Source organism: Haliaeetus albicilla, chromosome 2 (assembly GCF_947461875.1).
Source record: "Haliaeetus albicilla chromosome 2, bHalAlb1.1, whole genome shotgun sequence".
Lineage (NCBI taxonomy): Eukaryota > Metazoa > Chordata > Aves > Accipitriformes > Accipitridae > Haliaeetus > Haliaeetus albicilla.
The window spans coordinates 58,283,394-58,306,403 of NC_091484.1; the positions used below are offsets into that span (position 1 = coordinate 58,283,394).

Below are 23,010 nucleotides of genomic sequence, written 5' to 3' on the forward strand. Positions count from 1 at the left end.
AGAGAATTCAGCAGGGCCATACATAAGCATGGTATTTCTAGGTGCTTTTCAGAACTAGAGCAATAAGTTGGAACTGGTTTTGGAAGCCTGACTTATCATTGGCTAAAAGAAGTGAAATCAGATGAGTCTGAAAAATGTACAAGATGTGCTGTTAAAAAGACGATGTTTGGAATGATGGCATTTTAGTGTACTTTGATAAAATGTGAACAGATTTTTTGCTTTACAATATTTTGTAAATTTGAAACTCACGCTTGTTAATTTTATTGGAAACTATTCACGTTTCATTTTAGAATACTGATTTTTGGTTTTGTGAACTTTTGTGCAACCTTATCAATTTAATATTTTATAATTCTGGAAAAAAATTATTTGTTTAATATTTATGATCATTGGTTTACCAAGAGCATGCAGAAGTGTTTGTTTTCTATTGTCATAAAATTCTCCACACCTAAAAATGTGAAAACTCTAAAACTGAAGTGACCCATGTAAGATGACATGTTTTGCAGGTTTAGCATAGCCACCTTGACTAAAAGGTTAAAAGTTGTTAAAATTTGTACTGGGAAAAAGGAGAAGCAGATGGTTTAGCTAGAATTCAGCTGTCATGTTTTGAGAAAGTGTTTGCTCTTGCTGTGCACTTTCAGTATCTCTTTGTCTCTGTTACCTAGGTTTGACTGGCAGACTGAGTTCTGCTCTCTGGTTTGGTCTTAACAGTTTGAATTTCAACAGTGGATGGCAATGGGTTGGTGGTGCTCCTTTTCGATACTTAAACTGGGTTCCAGGTAAGGTTAAATATGTTGCTGCTCAGTTTAAAGGGCAAAAATTTTGTCATTGTGTAACATATTTCTTTTCTAGTACTCTGTTCTCCTGCAATTATTGAGCTTGTTTTGATGTTGAAAGATTCTGACTGTAGCTATAAACCCTGTGAGTAGTGGCCCTTATGCTAGGGATACACACTGGCGTTAATTTATTATTCACAATGGAAACAGTAGCCTCAAAATCCAGAGGAAAGTTTTAAAATTAATCTATTTATAGTTCATATGTATATCTTCTTAATTTACTTTATTTCTATATGAATACAGAATAAATCTGATGCTACGTCTTCATTTGTGAGATTAGACTGCTCAGTGTATGGTCTGGGTTTTGTTTTGTTTTGTTTTGTTTTGTTTTTATAAATTACTTTCCTTTCCAATTTGTTTTGGTTATTTACTTAAAGATTAGATTTTCATTTTCATTTGAGATGAACCTACCCATGGAAGTAACATGTATCAGACTGAACATGTTAGGCTAGTCTACTTTGAAGCAAACTCAGCTACTTCACACCTGTAGTTGCAATGTTGAACTCTGGTGCCATTATTAAAAAGCTAGTCTCTATGCCATCTGTACACATGGTGAAGAAGAGGTGCTTTTCTGGTTTACCACTTAGAGTGCCTATATTAAGGTGTCTTTTTGCAGGACCCTTGTACCCTTGCACTGGCTATTCAGGAAGCCTTTGGAGACTAAAGTAGATGTCTGAAGTTATGCAGTGTAAATACTCTTCTTTATCTTCATTGAGCATGTCACATGTATTTCATCTGCAGTAACTATAAATGCATGCTTCATCGTATCACCTAGTGGCTTCCTTGTGTAGATAAGGCCAAAAGTACATTTTAGGTGGACAAAATTCTTGAGTAGGTAAGCTTTGAAGAGTGAATTGAACTACTTTATTGAATAAATAGCTCTCCAATGGAGTGAGCGCACAAGGCAAACAGATGGGCTGAACTGTAAGTTGCTGTGAAGGTATTTATAGGTTTGTCATCCAAGTGTACTGATGAGGATCTGCACGTAATGAAGAGTGGGGGAAAACTGATTGTGACGTGGAGCCAAAGCAGCAAGGGGAGCTGTTCATGACTGTTAAAACTACAGACAACTCTCAGTTGTCCTGTAAAGAATTGGGGGTTTGGTGTAACCAAAAAGGGGTCCATTTATCTTTAACTCCTTATTTTCCTTAATTTCATTCAAAGATAATACTCTTAAATCCATATAATATATTTTATATTTGTGCTAGCTCCTTCATGACTTTGCTTTAGTCAGCCTACCTCTACCTCATCCCCATTACCCTGGATGTTCAAGAGCTGTCTGTTCTTCCACTAGTATATTTTAAAAGAATTTGTGGAAGCTTCATATTCTTCCATCTCACTAGCCCTAAATAAACAACAAAAAAACATGGGAACTAAGTTATCAACATTTAAACCAGAATTATGCTGGTTAGGCATTTGGGAGAGCTAACTCCCAAATGCCTAACAGCTGAACATTTTTGTGCATTAAAACAATTTAAATTTGTATTTTTGAAGTAAGCATATCTTTTTCTCCCATGGGAAGAAGATATAACATGACCTCAAATATAAGACTAACTGTAATCTAAGGTAATGAAATTGTAATGTTATAAGAAAATTTTCAGTGAACAATCTTGCATACTAAAAAATATTGTTTTGCTGTGTTTATTGCTGAGCAGTATTGACACTTGCTTGTTATGTAGTATAGTGGCATGTGTTCAGAAATGAAAGAAAATTGATGTGAAGTTTAATCACATTAGACCAGATCTTGAAAAGTTCATCTGGTTTATTGCAGAAATTTGTTCTCTTCTACAGGTTCTACTTTTCTTCTAGAAGTTTCTGTCAGTGCTAATGCTAATCTTCAGCTGAAAACATCCAAATATCCTGCAATTGTTGTATTGTTTAGATAAGTGGACAAGAAGTTCACCTTAGCAAAATAATTACTTATTATTTTTCTGCCTTTACTGTTATACTTAGTACAGAATTTGACTAGCTTACTGAACAGTTTTTTCACCTAAAGATTTTGCTCTGGAGTTTAGACATTCTTCATTTAGAAAGGGAAAGAACTCAAACAAAATAAATAGGTGCACTGTAATACTTTCCATCAAGACTTTGAACCTGTGAAGAGGCTGTTAAATTGTGAACTAGATAAATATCTCAACTCGTAGTTGCTGTGAAAAAATATCTCTTAAGGGAATGAACTGCCCTGTTCAGTCCAAACGACTGTGGAGTATCACAATTGTCTATATGTTAATGTATTTTATAATTAAAGCATGGAGCAGATTAGAATGTGAGAGTAATTGGGAGGGTAATCGTGATGTGCTTATACTTTGTTGTTGTTGAGGTTTTGTTTTGGTTTTTTTTTTAAAGGACACCCTTCTCCAGAACCTGGAAAAATCTGTGCAGCATTAAATCCTGGCAAAGGTGCTAAGTGGGAGAATCGGGAATGTGATCAGAAACTTGGCTATATTTGTAAACGAGGAAATGCTACTTTAGAATCTTTCATTATTCCTACAGGTAGGTTTGGTAATAAACCCTCAACAAATTAGTAATGACCAGTGTTTTTTATCTGTAATTCTAATAGGTATTTGTTAATGCACATGGTAAAACCACGCAAAGGTCTCTGCAGACTGTGACTTGACCAAGATTCCCTGTAAAAGTGAACAGTGTGTACTTCCTTTTTGTTCTGGCCTCCCTAATTCCTCTGTAGTAATCTTTCTTTGGTAGGATTGAGTTCTAAATTGCAGAAATGGTGGAGTTCTCTTTTCCAAAACCAAGCAGAACTATCAGATTTTTTTTGTAAAATAAAAAGAGAAATAATTTAATGTTTTTTAAAAAAAGATGTAATTATCTAAAGCCCCATGTACTCACTGAAACTAATCTATTTCTTCTTGCTGTCATTTTTACTACTTATGAAAGTAAGAAAGAAAGTTTGCCAGTGCAGGTTGGTAGTGGACTAGAGGAATTTTTTAAAATTCTTTTGAGAGGGTTAAATAATTTTTATATATATATATGTTTATGAATAAATATATAGAGAGATATATTAAAAATATTTAACTTTTTAATGGAATTATTTAAATTATATATATACAGACACTTTTTCAGAAGAAATGTAATCCTGGCACTTGCCTAATATATATAGAAAAGACAAAACAGGGATAAGTTTTCATAGCTTTATTTAGACTTGTTTCCTTGTTGTTATCTCTCTGTGTACTATAAAAACCTTGTAACTTATTCCTTTGTTTCATCACTCCTTCTTTCTGTTCTTTCCAAGTTTCTTTCTCTTTCCAGGACATACAGATATCTCCTAAATCCACTGACATGATTTTGTATAGGTTTTAGAAGCAGAAAGCTAAACCATTAATGGATTTCCACTCCATTTATTAATATGCATTATTAGCAAACCAGATATTTTGGAAACTCAGTGTTTGACATTTGGCTTAAAAAACATGTTTTTGAATGTTTTTCCTGCCTTTGCCAATATATAACCAGTCCAGTCAAAAACACTTAGGACAGAGACTTCTGCCTAATTGTTTGGCTTTATTGCTAAGAGAAAAAACCCACAAGAACGAGCTAGTGTCTGGTTAATTAAATATTGAAATCAATATTTAATACTTAAATTAATTAAATTAATACTTCAGTATTGAAATCAAGCATATTTGTTGCCTTAGCTGAGAAGGACTTCAGTACATATTTTAATTATTTCCTAAATTAAGATGTAAGGATTTGTATACTGCTGATAACCACATAGCTAATTTATATAGGTTGTCTTAGATTGTTCAATTGGCTACTGCTCAGCTTTTCAGGTTTCATACATCAGTTCTTAAACACTGATGCCTATAAATATACTATCAATTCAATACTGGCTGCTGTCTTATTCAGATTTAAATTCAGTTTTGGGGGGTCTAATGGTCATTTCTTTCTTATGCATTAGGCTTTTGATTCTCCCCCCTCCAGCCTCCCATTTTCCTAGTAATTTGGAGGAAGAACAGATATGAGACAAAAGTTTTCAATTGTACAGAAATTGCTGAGTAAACATGGTGACAGATTAACCAGAAATTGGCAGTGATTCTCTTCATAAAATATTTTCCAACATGTCCCATGGGGGGAAGTCATAAAAGGAATAAGCATGCAATCATGCAAGGTGTTAAGTGCCCTCAGCTTCTAATGATGTAAAGGAAAACTCATGGCAGATGATGTTTTCCTGACTAGGGCTCCTGAGTCAAGAAATAAATTAATCACAAATTCATACATACACTTAGTTGTGCATTTAACATTAAACACAGTGGCAATCCTTTGAAATTTTAACCCTAGAAGTTACAATTAAGTCTAACAAGGCAGTATGCAAGCACTGTGTGACAGAACACTTTACAACAGAATATAATCATGCTTGTGTCCAAAACAAAGTAGAGAAAAATCGTTACACAATATTTATTTTTGTTGCAGATGAAGATTTTCACAAAGCCAACAGCTGTACATTTTTTTGTAGCAGAAGTGTTTTTTGTAGCAGAAGTGTTTTTTCCAGCAGGGGGCCACATCATTGTATACATCTGAGTAATGCAGACTCTTAGGGCTTCAAAGCATTTGCCCTGTAATACAGCGAAGTGGATTAATAGGAACCTGTTACTTTCACCTGCAAAACTTGCTTATTTTTTAACTTAATTGTCAAAGGAAAGGCTGTCTGTCTGTCTACCTCCACCAAGTGACTTCCAAAATAGATTTCATTCCAATCCAACAGGGTGTAGTGACCTTAAAGTACTGCTTCTAAATGTTTCATGAAACATTCAATTAGAGGAAATAAATGCTCTTAGCATCACTGTTGTGACCGCTGTGTGAGGTCTCTCTTATCACACCACAGAAGATGGGTGTGAGAGGTAGAAATTTGAATCCCTGAATTACAAGACAAATTTCAGCTAGTGCTTTCACCCTTTTAGACGCCCAAGGCAATCATTGTGAGATCTTCAGACTTCAGGAAGCCAAGCTTACAGTTTACAAAAGTATTTGCTCTCTATTTGCAAAATAATCATTCAATGCTTGCATACTTCATTTCTGTATCTTGATCTATTCCACAGTAAATTAATCAGCTAGACATTTGGGATAACAGTTTTTACACATCAATGTGATTTCCTTTGTTACATCTTACTTGTAATTTGCATTGCTTCTTTTGCTTAAGACAAATGAAGTTCAGGGAGTAGTACTTGTTTCCATTAGGATGAAAAAATAGATTGTATGGCTTTGTGTTCTCATGTATTGTCCTTAAAGAAAGAATAGGGAAGCACAGACTTCATTTTTGCTGAGTCCTGGAAATGAAGAACTGAAGACTTTCTCTTACTGAGAAATCCCCAGCTATGTCATTCAAAAAGACTTGCACCAAAGAAACTAGACTGTCAGCTGCTTTTCTTGTTTTGCGGCCTGCAACAAATTCCCTGCTGTTACTGGATTTACAAACAAAAGATTCTCCCACCTTGCCATAGCTGGTTTAGTGTTTACAGTAATAGTCTCAGTCTCCTTTGGTTGGAAAAAGAGACTCATGGACTCACTGGGGAATAAATATCTTTGTGGCTGTCTTTGTAGCTATGTCTGAACTGCTGATGTCTGTTCTATTCAGTGTTTACAGTTAGGTGAAGGGTGCACTAAGTGTGTTGGAGGTGGATATATGCCTAGATTTTTTTTCAAAGCCGTTCTCTGACTGTTATAGCAAAGTGTCATGACCCAGACTGGACAGACCAGGGAGTCGTGTTTAATTCAAAATTCCCTCGGGCTAAATTAAGGTGAAATGACACCAAACAATCAGTTAAAGATTTTATTCAAGACAGAAGCAAACTGAACTGGGGAGACGTGGTAGTAGGTGGCAGTGTTTCTCACACCAGGAATTGGCATAAGACTACTTCTGTAAACCATGTAACCCAGGGTAACCATATACATCAATTCACGGAACAAGGAGATCCCGCCCGTCAAGTCATGAGGCTCAGAGCAGACCCCCTTTCTTTCTAGAGTCCTCATCAGAGAAGGGCCCAGGTGTGGCTGGATCCACTCTTAGTCTCAGACTTGGTCAACAGTTTATGTCTTGAAACGGATGAGGTGTAGGGATTGTGGAAAAGGAAAAAGAAAGAGAGAAGAAGACAGAGAGAGAAAAAGGAAGAGAGAAAGATTTCACCGGTCCTGGGTCCAGCGTTGGTTCAGTCAGAGGAAGGGTCCAGTTCTGGTGGGCTTGCACACCTGGGGCTTCAGTTTGTGTCCTTTTTGATAAAAGGACATCCGTGCCCCTCCTTTGGGCGGGCACTCGAACTTATTAGGCTAATAAGCAGTTTGTGAGCCTTTAGGCTTTGGGGTAGTTTGGGGAGTAACTTCTCCTTCCTTGCAGACGTGGCCATTGTTTGATCTTTGTATCAGAACAGCTTATCAGAACAGGGAGCTGCACACCCTCCAGCACGCCCTCTGAATTGTTTGCTGAACAGCAATGTGGTTGTTGGGAGTACTCCGGTGTTCTGTTGAACTTTTAAAAGCGAGTTTTAAGCATAAATCATTTACTTTGACAGTATAATTTTCTCAATGAAGCTTTTAAAAAGGATTCCTAAAAGCAGTATTCTTATTCAGGTTCTCCTGTGATCCTGTAGAACCAGTTGTTTCGCCTTTGCTAGTGTAGCAAATGAGGCTAATCCGTAAAATGCCTAAGGTTTGTGGAAAAAAATTACCCTCATAAATATGTTTTGTAAGCCCAGGTTCTTAACATATAGCTATACAGCGTGGAGGAGAAAGAGTAATGCTGACATGAGTGCAGAAAAATGATAAAGCACAGCTCTGCAAACCTTACCTTTTAGTATGTATGTATGCATGCATATAAAAGTAAAAACTGTGTTTTATGGTAATTTTTAATTCTGTCTTTTCACAAGATTCAAGCACTTGTTTGCAACTGTAGTAGTGTTTAAAAATCTGAAAGTTTCAACTTTTAATCATGCATGCAGATTATTATCCCTGTACATATTTTTCAGCTGTGCTGTTCTTCATGAAGAAAATATATAATTAATTTGTGTGTTAAATCTTTCATTATGAGCTTTTCAGTCTTTAGTTAAGAATAGAATTCTGAAACCCTTCATGGTATTTTTTCTTTTCAGAGACTAATGTGCCTATTAGATGTCCTGATCAATGGATGTCATATGCTGGTCACTGCTACATAATTCACAGGGACCCCAAAATATGGAAAGATGCTCTAACATCTTGCAGGAAAGAGGATGGGGATCTGGCGAGCATCCATAATGTTGAAGAGTACAGCTTTGTTATTTCTCAACTTGGGTACCGTGAGTATTTTTTTACAATGACTTATATATATGTATACTAAGAAAATAAAGAGTTTTGAATATGTCTTACCTATTAGAAAAAGGAGGAGACTGTTTAAATAAAATAATTTTCCTGATCACAGGGTGCAGAAGGAGATAAATTTTAAATTTAAAAAATCTTTGGAAGAAAAGAAACACAATAAGAGCACAAACCCCAAACTCTACTGTCACAGAAAAGCTGTGGTCAATGTTGTGAATTGCATCAACCCCAAACTCTATTTCTTAGGGTCTGCTTCTACCTCCTTTTATACAGATGAAAACAATTTTCAACCTTTTCAGAAGCTGGAAGGATTTTTTCTATTGGTCTGCAAAGATAGATGAGGGGAAGCAAAGTCTGTTGGTCAAAGACAGTTTGGGAAGATCTGGGTCCTACTACCAGCACTGTCATGTCCTTATTTTTCAAGTCATGCTGCTTGGGTTTCTTTTGAAAAAGGAAGCTGTTTGTCCCAGTATGTGGATTCAGATGTGCCCCAAATTAAACATGGTACTTAGGTGCTTGGTTTCTGAGCACACATTCAAGTTGTTGCAAGGCAAGTTAAGCTACAGATGCTGTGTGTTCATTAGGGGAGGTGCAACCATGCTGACGCTGAGTCAATTTTGTGGTTGCTATTGCTTTACATGAACTTGATTTTGCATGTAGGATCAGTTACTGCTTTTTGTCGGGAGGAGCATGTTCACACCTATGTATGCTTCTTTGCAGTAACTGATCCTGCGTGTGCTTTTAGTGCCAGGTAAGTGTGAGTTAGTTTATCCTTCACTGAAAGTGCAGTAAGCTGCTTTGAGCTGCACTGTAACAGCAATCTTGGTGTGACAATCATAAAATAGCTTTAGTTTTGTATCCTAGCCAACTCCATGGCAACTTGTGCCTGTCCTCACATTCCTAAAAGAGTGATTTGTTGTTCTTTCATGGACAATATGAAACTTTTACTCTTTTTCAAAGGACATGATTAGGAAACGTGGGACCTCTTGACGAGACGTTAGGACATTTGAAAGAAATTAGGCTTTAAAAGAATTTTTCTGTATTTTCTCTTTACTCCTTCAAAGTAGACTATTTCATAGTTTAATGCATTCTCCAGAGACCTTTCCTGAACTGACTATGCTGCACTGTTTTTGTAGAAGTGAATGTTTCTGAAAGGCAAATAGTCCTGAAGGAAACCAGGCTTCTCACATATGGCACACTCACTGCAACAGGCTATTTTGAAAGCATTCTTTTCAGAGGAGTAAAACTGGAACAAGTAAAGAAGTCTTTTAAGGGAGTTTATGACAGTATCAGATCACCCTTGTTCACCACTAAGATAAGAACACCATGTATTGCAGTGCCTAGAAAGTCTTGTCTGCATCAGAACTCTGCTGCAATAAGTGCTGTACAGAAAGAACAAATATCTATCTTTGTGCCAAACAATTCACAGTCCCATGATAAAACAAAGGAAGAAGGGGTACAATAAAATGAATTTTGTCATAGTAGCTGAGCTTTTGTTGGCATCACCCACAAAGAGAACTTTAGAGAGCAACATGAAGAAGAATAAAGAAGTGCATTCTGGATATTTACACAGAAGTCTAGCATGTGATATAGCACAAAAGTGGCCCAGTGCATGTCTGAGAGAGTGGGAAACAGCTTATTTACAAGTGGCTGGGGAAAAAACCCCTTGGTATTTAGTCACCCAGCTTTAGAGATGAGTGCAATACTCTATGAGAGCATTTCTTCTTCAGAGGAGAAAATGTTATGTAGGAGGAAGGTCCACAGAACCAGAAATGGCTCTTGGCCATTTCTGATTTGCATGGCTTATTTAGATGACTTTGATGTAATCATTTTGTTAAAGAATGCTGTTCATATTACCATGGTGTGAGCCCACCACAGTAGGAGGTCTGGCCATGGATAAGGCCTTTGCTATGCTGGGTGCTCAATAAACTCAGTCAGAAAAATTTTAACAAATAACTAAACAGAAAAGAAATTAGAGAGCATGGATGGAGGTAGCTAAGGAGGGAATGAGAGCATGATGGGCAGTGGAATTGGAACAGGTTACAATTTTGGTTGCAGAGGAGAGTTTAAAGGAGGGTACTGAGATGTGATGTTGATGAAAATGGAGCCTGACATCCTGTGAATCTGAGCCCTTCTTATTGGGGGAGGGATGGTAAGGACAGTATAGATGACCTATGAGGGCTGATCATACTTAGGTATAATAAAGATGGGAGAGACAAGGGAGGGAAAGAGAAAGGAGAGAGAGTTGACTCCACTAAACTGACAGGCTGGGAGGGTGACTTTTGTAGCAGCCTGGTTGGTCAAAATGGGAAGCCTCCATGTTCCTGTAACTAGCAGATGGGAGAAATGTCACAAGAGTTTTAAGCTGTGGGAGTATCTAGGAAAACCTCCATCTGAAATGTGTTAATCAGAAAGGATTGCCTTGATGGCAATGACTTTTAACTCTTTTAACTTAACACTAGACACTTCTATGTCTAGTGACAGCAGCAACAGAGAAGAAACAATTATAGTTCCATTGAGAGACCCACTCCTGCAGCTGATGTCTTTTCCCGGTGGGCTCACAATCCCATTTTTAATTTCCTGGGTGACTTCATTATCAGGTTGTCTGTGGTCAGTCTGGATATAGGATGTTAAAGGAAGACTTATGAAAGAAGGCAAAAACTATGACAACAAACTGAACAGGAGAAACCTCTGAGTGCTGTAGATGGGTTGTAGAAATGCAAGGTCATAAGTGGTGGAAAAATGTTAAAAAGTAAAGTAGTCTCCCTATCATTCAAGAAAAATACTCATGAGTAAGTTCTAGCAACCAAGTAGTTCATACTCTGCTTGGAAAGACTGCTATCTAAGGAAAGGACTGTGCATGTAGTTGGTCAGTGTGATCTGAGCCATGTGCTGTAAAAAAAAGGAAAACCTGCTGCCTTTAGCATAGGCTGGATGACAGACTATAAATAAATAAATAATAATTCAAGAAGTGCCAATTGCACTGAACAAAGTCATAAAATCAGTTCTAGAGAGGAATACTCTTTTGATGATGATGGAGTTCAGACTGATTATAAATGCCCAAATTTTAATCCTCCTTATTCAAATAGTCTATTCAGAACAAAACTAGGTATGAACTTTATAGTAGCAATAGAGTGGAGAATTTTAAGCACAGGCAAATAAACCTCTAAGAAACAGCTGCCATAAAGTAACATCCTTGATCAGTCCTGCACTTTCATTCCAGCCAAAAACCAGCAGTTAACTCCGTTAACTGTAAACTGAAAATTCCAACAACTACATGAATTTCATTTTGCTCTGAAACGAAATAAAATATAGGAACACCTGTAATAGGAAAACTTGCAGGTACTCTAGTTGTCAGCTGTAAAAATCAACACTGGGTGTCTGAGCATTAGAAAAGAAGGCAATTCTTTCTTCGCTATACTAAAGGTAGGAGGCAAAGGGGAGGTAGCATTTTATTTAAGTGTTTATTCATCTCGTTACAAGAGTTGTGAACTGGAAAAAAGGAATGAACCTAGCTGTGTTGTAACATAATTCAACAAAGAGAGTATTTTTGCTGTTTTATACAAAGTTAAACACTCATATTGCCACTATAATGAGTGGCCTTTCCTCATAACTGGAGTGGGTATATGAGGAACAGTCTGCTGTCTTTATGAAACAGGGAGCCTTAATTTCCTTTGACTGCCTATTAAACTTCCTGAGAATAAATTATTTTCCGTTCCGTGAAGATAAGGCTTCACATCATATAAAAGGACTGTTATCAACCTTGTTAATCATATGTTTTAGAGCCAGCTGATGAGCTGTGGATTGGGTTGAATGACCTCAAAGTTCAGATGTATTTTGAATGGAGCGATGGGACACCCGTCACCTATGCCAAGTGGCTTCGTGGAGAACCCACTCATGCAAACAACAGGCAAGAGGACTGTGTTGTTATGAAGGGAAAGGTAAAGTCATGTGGCTATTGACTTAATTATCTTATAATTTCATTTATCATTTGGGCTTTTTTTCTATGCCAGAGCAAAAAAGTAGGGGATATTACTGTTTGAAGCAGCCTATTTTAGAGTCTTACAGGTGTTACTTTTTTGAGGAAGGACCCCTGTTCAAGGTTGCCAGAAAGTTGTTTTTATTGTCTTGCCTGAGAAGCAGGCAAGTGGTGGCTTTCCTTGGAGGGAACTGCTCCCCAAGATCCATATTTCTGGATTTCAGTTTGTGCATGTGGGCTTTTTGAAGAAGCTTTTAATTACACTGTGAACCACATGAACATGTAAATGCTTTTCTTCAGGAAGCTACAAAGACATTTTGGATATGTTTGGATTTTTTCTGCTTTGTCTGAGTATGGGATATACACCTACCTTAAAAAATTGCACTAGCAATTTTTAATGATGTTAGAAAGAAATACTATCTTTAGAAGAAAATAGAAGCTTTTTTTTTCTTTTTCTAGGCAAAGTTATAAATCTCAGATCTAGGTGGATTAGATGTTATGCTTGTATCTGCACTGCACATGAAGAGCTGTGAGAAAAGTAGTTAGCAGTGGGATTAGTGGAAGTCTTTACTGAGTGACTGTATATCTACAATTAAAAGGCTGCTTTGAAAAGGCTGCTTTTTGGAATATGGCAATGATCGATGATGTAGGTGTACTACAGGAACTGAGATAATACCTGGTATAAAAGTCAGTCTGTGTGCCATGTTGCAAAATGGTATTTTTCATCTTTCTGATAATTAAAAATATTGAACTTACCACCTCCTTCAGGGTTTACGTATTTTATCAGGAGGAAAAAAAGTATTTACCCATACCAAAGGCATTTCATTATTTTGCAAAATTAAAACTTGAGGGTTGTACTTTTGGTGACTGCACTTATAAATTGAAAAGAAGAACTAAAAATTTTTTCCCAGTTGGCCTGAACACTATGCAGAGCTTGCCTCATAGGGCAAGTCTGCACTCAAGCCCCAATAGACTGAGTTTTCTAGCTTGCTTCACTTAGGTACAATCATCATCAACAACAGTGGCATGTATGCATGCAGCTTGTTCATGTGCCTCCATCATTCTGGTGCACAAAGACTCAAATTCAGAAATTAAGATTGAGTGCAGCAGGAGAGGGCTGAGCCAGCTCTGCAGCAGGTAGAAGCTGTAGAGGACATAGGGGAGTTAGCAGGTGCAGCACTAGCAGAAAAAGGGACCATGTCATCAGTTCCAGAAAGGAATGAGGAAGAGAACTAGAACAGCATCCTTGGGAGAGCAAAACCAGAGTAGTATCCATGGAAGAGGCAAGCCTGTGCAGGGTATAGCATATTAATCTCCCCAAATTGAGCAGAGCTATGTGTGTTTGTGGAGGTGTTCTCTGGCTGGGCCAAAGTTCACGTCTATAGTTTCATTGCTGTATGAACTGAGCAGGGAGAAGAAACTTAATGTACAGTCAGATGTGTCCAGAAGGTTAGAATTTGATCTCTATTTTAGTGAAGAATTTTGCACTGGTCAGAAGCATGAGTAAGATTATAATCTATTAAACATTCCTCTCCATTGTATTAGTGGACACGCTCTGGTGAGAAGACCATAAATGTATACTTCTTCCATGGCAACCAGGCCACGGCACACATGGTAATTGAACAGACAGATTTTTAAGGGTGTGAGGATTTTTGTGCTCCCTTGTCTGTGCAGTGGCTATGCCAGTGCTGGTTAAGGATGTAGTAGATGCTTTGTCTAACAGAAATATAGGGTCAGACAGATGAAGGAGGCTGAATGCTCAAATGTGAGGATCAGTCAACTGAGGTTGTAAATAGCAGTTGCTTCAAGGACTTGTATAATGGTCAAGGCTGGAGAACGTGCTCAGGAATGGGAGGTTTGCAAGGTAGCTAGTCTTGGTGCATGTGGGTGGTGCAAGGAACACATAGCTGAGATTTTGTCTCATCTACCATCCTGTGTCCTTTAGCCACCTTCACCTGTTGGTGTGAACTTTGGGGTTTTATGGTATTGTACATAGAAGTATTGGTGCAGGAAGTATTAGAGGAGGTTAGAGGCTGACAAGCAATTCATAATTTGGCTAGTACTTTAAAAAAAGTGCTAAGATTGCTCTTGATATTCATAGTTTCTTGATGCAATTTTTTTTTAATCTTTTTTTAGTCTTTTGGAACATACAGGGCAGCTTAAATGCATTGGTAAAGCCATGATTTTTATCAGAACAACTTCACTGCCTTCAAACCAAGAGTTTCAAGAGAAAACAACAAGGGGAAGAATTTGTTTTGTGGCTCTGTGAGGATCTGGATGGTATTTTCTGGCCAAGCCAAGTGTTATAGCATTTTGGGGAACTTGGATTCAGGTTAAAAATCTCTATTTGTGTACAGAAGCTGAGATCCATTATCTTCTAATTTTCTGCAAACCTAAGCAAATTGCTGCTTGTGATAATTTGAATTCTACCACCTGTTGCATTTCTCTAGGAAAGAGACAGCTACCTCAGTTTCTGTTGCAAGAGTAGAGGAAAGACACATCTGGTTAATTATATAAGACTTTAGGAGAAAGGTGAGGCAGGGAGAGATTGCAACTAACCCTAGTAGTATCCTCTGGTGGAGGGCAGGAACAGCATGGTCCAGAATAAATTCACGCCACTCTGCAATGCCAAGCCCTGAAAGAACCACTGTTGGTCTACCTAATGTTTCCCCCCCTCCATGTGGTCATTCATTGAAACCTACTGGATAAGGAAATGGATGGAAAAATAGGAGTCATTGCTATTTATATCCTCACCCTCACTTTGTATGGTCGTAAAGTCCTGAAGTGTCCGCCCAGACTGAACCACTGGAACACACAAACAGTTCAATTACAAAGAGGCAAGAATAGTTACAGATATATGCAGTGGCGTATGATTGCTTGTATGTGTCTAGGCAGATCTGTTGATAGAAGATGACCTAAGATTATAAAAGGGATCTAACATATGGTTGGGTATTAAAATAAAATTAATTCAATGGCCGGGGTCTCAAAGCATTAAGATTTCGATTCACTGGTCATGTCTTATGTGCCATGCTAAAAGTGGCAGCATTCAGTGCAGTCAGATGACCCATGATCATTCCTCAGAAGCAGAGTTTCTGATGGCAGGCTGGCATGCTTAATACTATGGTCAAGAACCAGCTGAAAATACCAGTGCAGGCTGCTGGGTCTTCACTTAGGGAAGGGAGGAAGCAGAAGACTCCATCCGCTGGTAGACCAAGCCTTCTCTTCCTTCACCTAACACAGTGTCTGTCAGTACAGAAGGATCTTGGAGTCCTCCAGCACTGAATATGTATTAAGTGAGACTTGTATCTAAACCCTAGAGGCCCTTTTAATTCCAACAGCAGTAGACAGTTAGCTATATCTGTGGCTGTAGCTATAAATAAAAGTAGCAGCCTGCTGTTCCATTCTGGTGCTTTAGAAAAGCTGTCATCCTTTTGCTTGTATCAGCACTCAAAAGCAATACAGAAAGCATGATGTAGTTTTTGGCTGAAGAAATAAAGGGGGTTTTGATTTGTGAAAGAGAAATCTGAAAAAACAAGTCTTCAAGTATACACAGCTTGTTACAGAGGTTGCAATCAATTCTTCCAATTGTTTATTTAGTAAAAAAGCAGAATGAGCTACTCTAGGGTGGGGGTTTTTTGTATGGTTAAGAACAGGTTAGCTGGAAGCCAGCAGGGATATTAAAATTAAATTAAAATTGTGAGAAGCCACAAGCCAAGCCTAATAGGCCAGCTTGCAGGGACAGTGCCTGTCCAGTCAGAGCCTGTCCCACTGTCCCCAGAAAGGGAGCAGGGCAGGTGGGGTAGGCAGCTGGTGGCAGAGCAGAGCCCACATTCAGGATGATGAGGCAGGTCCAAGGTCAAGCCAAGTAGCCGAGTCAGGATCAGGTCTGGAGAGAGTAACCAGGGTCAGACACAATCTAGTCATTGCTGGGCAAGTGCATAGTGAGTGACAAGGTCTGTCCAAGATCAAGCCAAGAAGACAGTCCAAAGGTCAGGGTCTGGATCAACAAGGCCCATAGCCAGGTAGAGACATTGGTGCAGCTGGAGACAAGTACTTCTGTTACAGCATGGACAGGGATTGAAGGCCCAGGTCTGAGCTTAAGTGGAGCCCCAGGGCTCATGGGCAGGCAGGTGGGTGGAGGCCCCAAGTGAAGGTGGTGGGGGCCCTTTAGGTCTATTGCTGCTCTCAGCCTGCTGATGGAAAGTTAGAAATGAATTATAAAGTAAGGCATGCAACAATGCCATCAAAAAGGACTTCTGTTTATAACATGCTTGTTCATTGTGTTACGATTTTTGTCTATTTTTCATTGAATTTGGTGGTTGTAGATGCGGTTTTATTTTAACTCCTCCTTCATTACATTGTTTTTACTTTTCATTTTAATTTGACTCTGTACCTTTTGGGCAGTGATGCAAATTAATGTGTTACAAATTTGCTATGATGTAAAGAAGCTACCATTGGTCCAGTTTAACATTTTGAAAGGGTAGCTGTTGACATATGCTATGCTTTAGTTTTTCCACCATTTATTTGATGGGAAGACTCTTTTGCTTTCTATACCAAGTAGTAAGTTAGACTGGTAAATGTTTCTTTCAAGGCTAAATTTTAAGGGCTTGATCCTTGCCATCAGACGAGGTTTTCCCTTGGTTCAAAAGTCAGTAACTAGAGAGCCAAAGCTTCAGGGTAAGTTTTCCTGTGTTAAAGAACTGTAAAAGTTGTGAAAGTTGTCCTGATTTCTTCCAGGCTGTGACGGTCAGAGTTTTGGGTGGTTATCTGAAGTGCCTACTAGTCTAGCGAGGCTGAGAAAGAAATGGTAGGAGATTATGAGACACCCACCAAAAGACTTGTCTTGTGATCAGCATAGGACTGAGAAGACACAAGCATGAGCTGTGAACATCCTAGGGTTCTTCATTTTTGCAGGCAGTAGTATTGAGTTTTGGGAGTTTTTGCTGGAAGTGGGGTTTGTTTAGCTTCTTGAGGACTTGGCATATTGTGGCACAAGGGACTGTGTATTACCAATGTGATTATTTTACATTTCGGTGCAGGAGAGGGGGAGAAAGAAATTGCCACCAACTGCTATGATTTTACTTTTACAAAAGTGGAGTCTTTAAGGCACAAGTGAGAAAGTGTTTTGCACAGGTGTTTCTCCTCATCTCCCAATACCTTAGTTCATCTGTTGAACCAGAATGTATGTAAAATATAGTGGGAACATGGTGTGAGGTTCCTTACTTTCAGTACAGCTCCCACTGAATGTCATTGTTTCTTCTGAGGATCTGTAGTATGAGGAGTAACAATGTTAATTCTAACTTTGACAAGGAACTTTTTGCATCTTCAAAGTTTTATATAAGTATTAACTAAGGAATGTAGTCTTCTGGGTTTTTTTCTGTTGCAACTGGATTTCTGTGGGGAGAGATGACACCTCCCTTTCCTCCTGCATGCTTATTAAATCAGTAGTTGTAGAGATGGTGTATTACTGTCACCCCCAAGGGTTCACTTTTCAGAAGGCTAAATAATTGAAGAAGGTGTAAGTCAATGGTGAATCAGCCCCAGTAGAAGTGAGGTTGGAATGAGGTTGGAATTAAGTACTGAACTTCGATGTAGGTTTTGCTTCTTTTAAAGCTGCAAAAAATAATTGAATACTTAAAAGCATAAAGTGCCTTTTTTGAAGACTAAATCCCACTTGACTGTGATGTTCTGTTCTTATGTTCAGGATGGATTTTGGGCAGACCATTCTTGTGAAAAGAAAATTGGCTACATCTGTAAAAGGAAACCCATGTCAGAAGCTCCTACAGAAGAGGAAACTATTGACATGGGCTGCCAGAGAGTAAGTGAAGCAAAAGCTCTCTGATCTGAATAGGCTTCTAGGAATGATTAGGAGGAGAAAATGCCACCTAGGTGACAGATAAAACAGGAAAAATGGGTTCTGTGTTGTCACCATCAGAACAGTTGGCCTTCTCATTTCTATGGCAGACAGGATAGGTGGTACATATGAATAAATCTAGGTTCTGACTGTCATTTGGCTCTTGATGCTCCCTTTTTTTTTCCAGAACTTAAACCAAAACTCAAACCTGTAGTCCCCGCAGCAGGCCATTTTTCCTTGATTGGCATTCAAGCTGTCCTAAGGAATTTGCCTGTGCCAGCAGTTGCTCTTCAGCTCTGCCTACAATTTTCTTCAAAATTATTCACAGCAGGAAGGGTGTGCTTCTCTACATACTATTCTCAAGGCTTTGCTGTGGTCTCTGGCAGTGCTCTCTACTTTGAAGAATTTGTAGGAGTGCCTGAACAAAAGGAATCCATTGTGGTCCTTCTGAACTGCCAGCAGATCTATTGTTTATTTGGTAATGCTCGCCTTCTGGTAACATAACACTCAGTAATTCCGAAAAGCCTACTGTAATTTGTTATGTCATAGGGAATCTTACTGGGTTTTTGTCTTCCATGAAGAAATTGCCTTCCCCCCCCCCAAGTCTGCTTTACACAGCTGCAGAGGAAGTCTTTGATGTTTATTCCCAGTATTTGTAAAAGAGTACCTGGGAACATCACAAGTATTCAACTGTTGCAGAAGATAAAGGGATCCTAATGCTTATGGATGCTATCCTTGCCTAGAGAAATAAGTGCATGGTTGCAGAAAAAAAGTCTCTCATAGGTGAGAAATTGAAAACCATCAGAAGAAAATTTGTTTGAATTGGGGCTGGTCACAGCAAACTCTCCCTCTGTAAGCATATTCCTGAGTTAATGGCATTTGAATGACAAAACATTAGAAGAGAGTGTTAATGTTAGTTAATAATAAACGAACTTGTCTGAAGTGTCATTCCGTTTCTGAAAAGCCAAGCTGAAATTTGCTTCTCAAGACCATTCTCATGATTGCACAATGCCTATGTGCTAGTTATAATCCTATACTGAGCACTAAAGGTGTACAGCAAAGTCTCTCATGCCTTTATAAGTGGAATGCACTGATTAAAAATTCATTATATGTGAAAAATTGTTCTATGAAACAAAATTTTAAAAAGCTTTGATCCTGCCTGTTTCCAGTCTGGCTTTTTTCAGTTCGGTTGTTCCTTTGTCTAATGGTTAGGTGACAGTGGGATAAATCAGTTTGGTTTTGTTGGGTTTCTTTTTCCTTTCCTTTCTTTCCCTTTCCCTTTCCCTTTCCCTTTCCCTTTCCCTTTCCTTTCCTTTCCTTTCCCCTTTCCTTTCCCCTTTCCTTTCCCCTTTCCTTTCCCCTTTCCTTTCCCCTTTCCTTTCCCCTTTCCTTTCCCCTTTCCTTTCCCCTTTCCTTTCCCCTTTCCTTTCCCCTTTCCTTTCCCCTTTCCTTTCGCTGCAACATACATGATCACTTAATGTTTATTTTGACAGGGTTGGAAAAGACATGGTTTTTATTGTTACTTCATTGGAAATACATTTGTATCTTTTCCTCAAGCAAATCAAACCTGTGGAAGGCATCAGGCCTTTTTAGCAACTATTGAAGACAGGTATGTAAAAGACTACATGCATGAGGGGATCACATAAGGATTTAACATCTAGCGTCATCTGAATATCAAAATAAACACTCTGATCTGGACAAAAATCTTGCTTTAGAGGACAGCTATCTGTAGATACAGAACTTCTTACAGTTTTTGCATTATATTCAAATCCAGGAATTCAGTTTATAATAAAAGTAAGTGATGGCTGTGAAATCAGTATTGATATAGATGGTTATGTCAAGGAAAAAAATAGAATTATGTTTTCTATTTCCTTAATTGTAGTGGCTTGAGGATGGGTTTTACTTGAGTGAGGGATGCAGAATACAATTTTGATTATTAAGTGAAGAGATACAGCTCTGAATTCCTTTCAAAAGGTACTTCAAATGAGCAAGAGGATATAATTTTCACCCACCTGGTCTTCTCAGAATTGAGCTACTTTTAAAAAAATTAAATAAGAAACCAAATGATGATAAAAGTGCTTGGTATCTGAAAATCCATCACAGTTCAGCCAGGGTTCAGTGTGTGCTAAATTTCCGAACAGGTGGTGCACATTATTAAATATAGAATATTGGGAAAATGAAAGTTAGGGTTAAGAAACAAAGCTTATTTTGCTTGCAGTTGACTTGATGCTTTACACTTTCTTACTTGTTTCTATGTAATCTAAATAGATATGTTCTAGTGTGAAAGCTCTAGCTGTCATGAATGGTAGCTCTCTAAATGTAGGTAGCACTGTAGCTGTCATACAAATAGTTTAACATTAATGTGGTCTTCAGACTATACCTTGTTAAGGGGAGACTTCTTTTATTTGCTTTGATTTCTTAAGAGCTGTTTGTTTAAACACCATAATGAACTATGACAGGCTTTACCTCTACATAGGCTTGTTTCCCAAACATAAGTTTTCTTGCATGATCGTTGGATCTAATTTGCAGTGTTCCTTATTTTGATAATTTAGTATCATACTACTTTAGCCTTTATTTTTTTATATCTCTTCAATAATGCTAAGATTCCTTTTCCAGTTTTGGATTTACCTGAAACAAGAAGTCATTAAAATCGAAGGATACTAGGAACTCTCAAAAAATACAGTGGTATAACACATAAGTCATGTCAGGGTTATTCTTTCCCACCAATTTAATTTTAGTCCACGATTATGTCACTTTCTTTACCGGACATCCGAAGAGAAGGCAGAATACTCTGGTACTGAAGCTTACAAAATATCTATTATGTAATGCTTTGTTATGTCCTTTGTTCAAGTAAATTCATCCAAGCTATGCTTTCAAGAAGGTACAGTGGTAATTCTGAGAAAATAACAAGCCTTTTAGAACTTTTAAAAATAAATGTAACAATATTAATGTAACAGTTGTGTTCTTTTAAACAGATATGAACAAGCCTATCTGACTAGCCTGGTTGGGCTGAGAACAGAAAGATACTTTTGGATTGGACTTTCAGATGTAGAAGAAAAGGGAACATTCAAGTGGGCTAATGGTGAATCTGTCTTATTTACACACTGGAATTCTGAAATGCCTGGTGGGTACGGCTCTATACTGTTTAACGAGTCCAGTGCCCAGAATACTTTGCTCACTACTTTATTTTTATTTCATTCCTTAGCCCTTACTTGATGGTATAATGACTAATTGATCTCAAATATATCTGGCTGCTTTTTCAGGCATGTAGTGCTGTTGCTAACTTCCTGCTGAGTGCTGAAATGAGTTTTTAATATGAGTTTGGGAAGAAACTTTAAATTGAGATCAAGTTTCTGATTTGTGTCTGTTCTGGGAACATCTGTGTCTGTACTACTCTGGAAGAGCAATATCTGCAGGCATATTGCGCCCTGCTTGCATGTCCTGCCTGCTCAGCCATATGTCATAGTGCACTTGCTCACTGCATGTTCTGAGGTGTGTGAGATGACAGCATGCATGAAGCACCATCCTAGAAAAAATGGAATTGTAGGGAAGGACAAGAGGCCCAAGGGAAGATTTGTGTTTAATCTTTTTTTAGTTGATATATTTGCTAGATTAATTGTGATTTCTTTATTTACTAACTTTTGTTAATGAAAACATTGCTATTTTTTTCTGTTCTGATAAAATTATGGGGGTGCGAGGTCATTTCATCTCTGACATGATCACATCAGAAAGGGGATGGTCATCAGCCTTCAAGGTTCTGGTGTGTTGCATTTGCCTTTCGGGAGATCCTCTGATTCATTTTAGTTTCAGTGTCTAAATGTTGATTTGAATGTGTCAGGTGGAGTGGTAAGGCTATGTAGACCATAAAGCCAATACTAGGCCTATATATAGTAAGTCCATTTTGAAAATCATAGTCAAATTAGACAAATTTGAGAAACTAGCTCTAACCACACCTTCAGTTTTAGGGAAGAATATATTGGATCACAGGTTATGATGTTGCTAGAGTCAGCCACTGGAGGTGATTTGATGTGAGGCACAATTCAGTATCTCAGATGTGGATGAACCACAGATTTTTTTGCTTGTTTTTTTTTGCTTCATGAATTAAAATCATAGAATCATAGAATCACAGAATGGTTTGGGTTGGAAGGGACATTTAAAGATAATCTAGTCCTACCTGCCCTGCCATTGGCAGGGACATCTTGCACTAGATGAAGTGGTTCAAAGTCCCATCCAACCTGACCTCAAACATTTCCAATGATGAGGCATCCACAACTTCTCTGGGCAACCTGTTCCAGTGTCTCACCATCCTCAGTAAAAAAAATTCCTCGTTATGTCCAATCTAAACCTACTCTCTTTCATTTTAAAACCATTGCCCCTTGTCCTGTCACTACAGGCCCTGGTAAAAAGTCTTTCTCCGTCTTCCTTATAAACCCCCGTTATGTATTGAATGGACGTGATAAGGTTCTCCAGGCTGAACAACTCCACTCCCTCAGCCTTTCTTCATAGCAGAGGTGTTCCAGCCCTCTGATGATTTTTGTGGCCCTCCTCTGGACCTACTCTAACGTTAGAAATATTTTTGGCTCTATACAAAGACTTAATTTCCATCAGTATAAAATATGAAGTTTTCTAAATTCTTATGACCCCCTAAACATTGCTTTTGTGCATTCCTGTTTTCAACCAGGAAGAAAGCCGGGCTGCGTTGCCATGAGGACTGGAATTGCAGGTGGATTATGGGATGTAATAAAATGTGAAGAAAAGGCAAAGTTCCTATGCAAAGTGTGGGCAGAGGGAGTGACGCTTCCACCTCTTCCTACAACAACTCCTATTCCTCGGTGTCCAGAAGGTTGGGACTCAAACAATCGTATTAGCTTCTGTTTCAAAGTAAGTATGTTGCTTATTTCTGCATTAAGGTAGTTTGCATTTGCTGCACATACATGCAATAAAAATTGGTATACATATATCTTACTGTTTCATGAGCTTATTTACAGATTATATGTAGAGGTCTTGTTCCCTTCTATTGAAATGCTGATGGTTTTGTTTATTCTGTTAAA

The 23,010-nt window shown here is 38.2% G+C and overlaps 1 protein-coding gene across 1 annotated transcript in view; it reads left to right on the plus strand.

Moving 5' to 3' along the window:
- LOC104314942 (mannose receptor C-type 1) overlaps window positions 1-23,010 on the plus strand; it is a 61,745-nt gene that overhangs the window by 13,456 nt on the left and 25,279 nt on the right. The window contains exons 5-12 of the mRNA XM_069776286.1: window positions 663-776; window positions 3,180-3,326; window positions 7,925-8,107; window positions 11,910-12,067; window positions 17,810-17,923; window positions 19,453-19,568; window positions 20,935-21,083; window positions 22,641-22,840. Coding sequence (XP_069632387.1) covers window positions 663-776; window positions 3,180-3,326; window positions 7,925-8,107; window positions 11,910-12,067; window positions 17,810-17,923; window positions 19,453-19,568; window positions 20,935-21,083; window positions 22,641-22,840 — 1,181 coding nt within the window. The remainder of the gene's footprint in view (window positions 1-662; window positions 777-3,179; window positions 3,327-7,924; window positions 8,108-11,909; window positions 12,068-17,809; window positions 17,924-19,452; window positions 19,569-20,934; window positions 21,084-22,640; window positions 22,841-23,010) is intronic.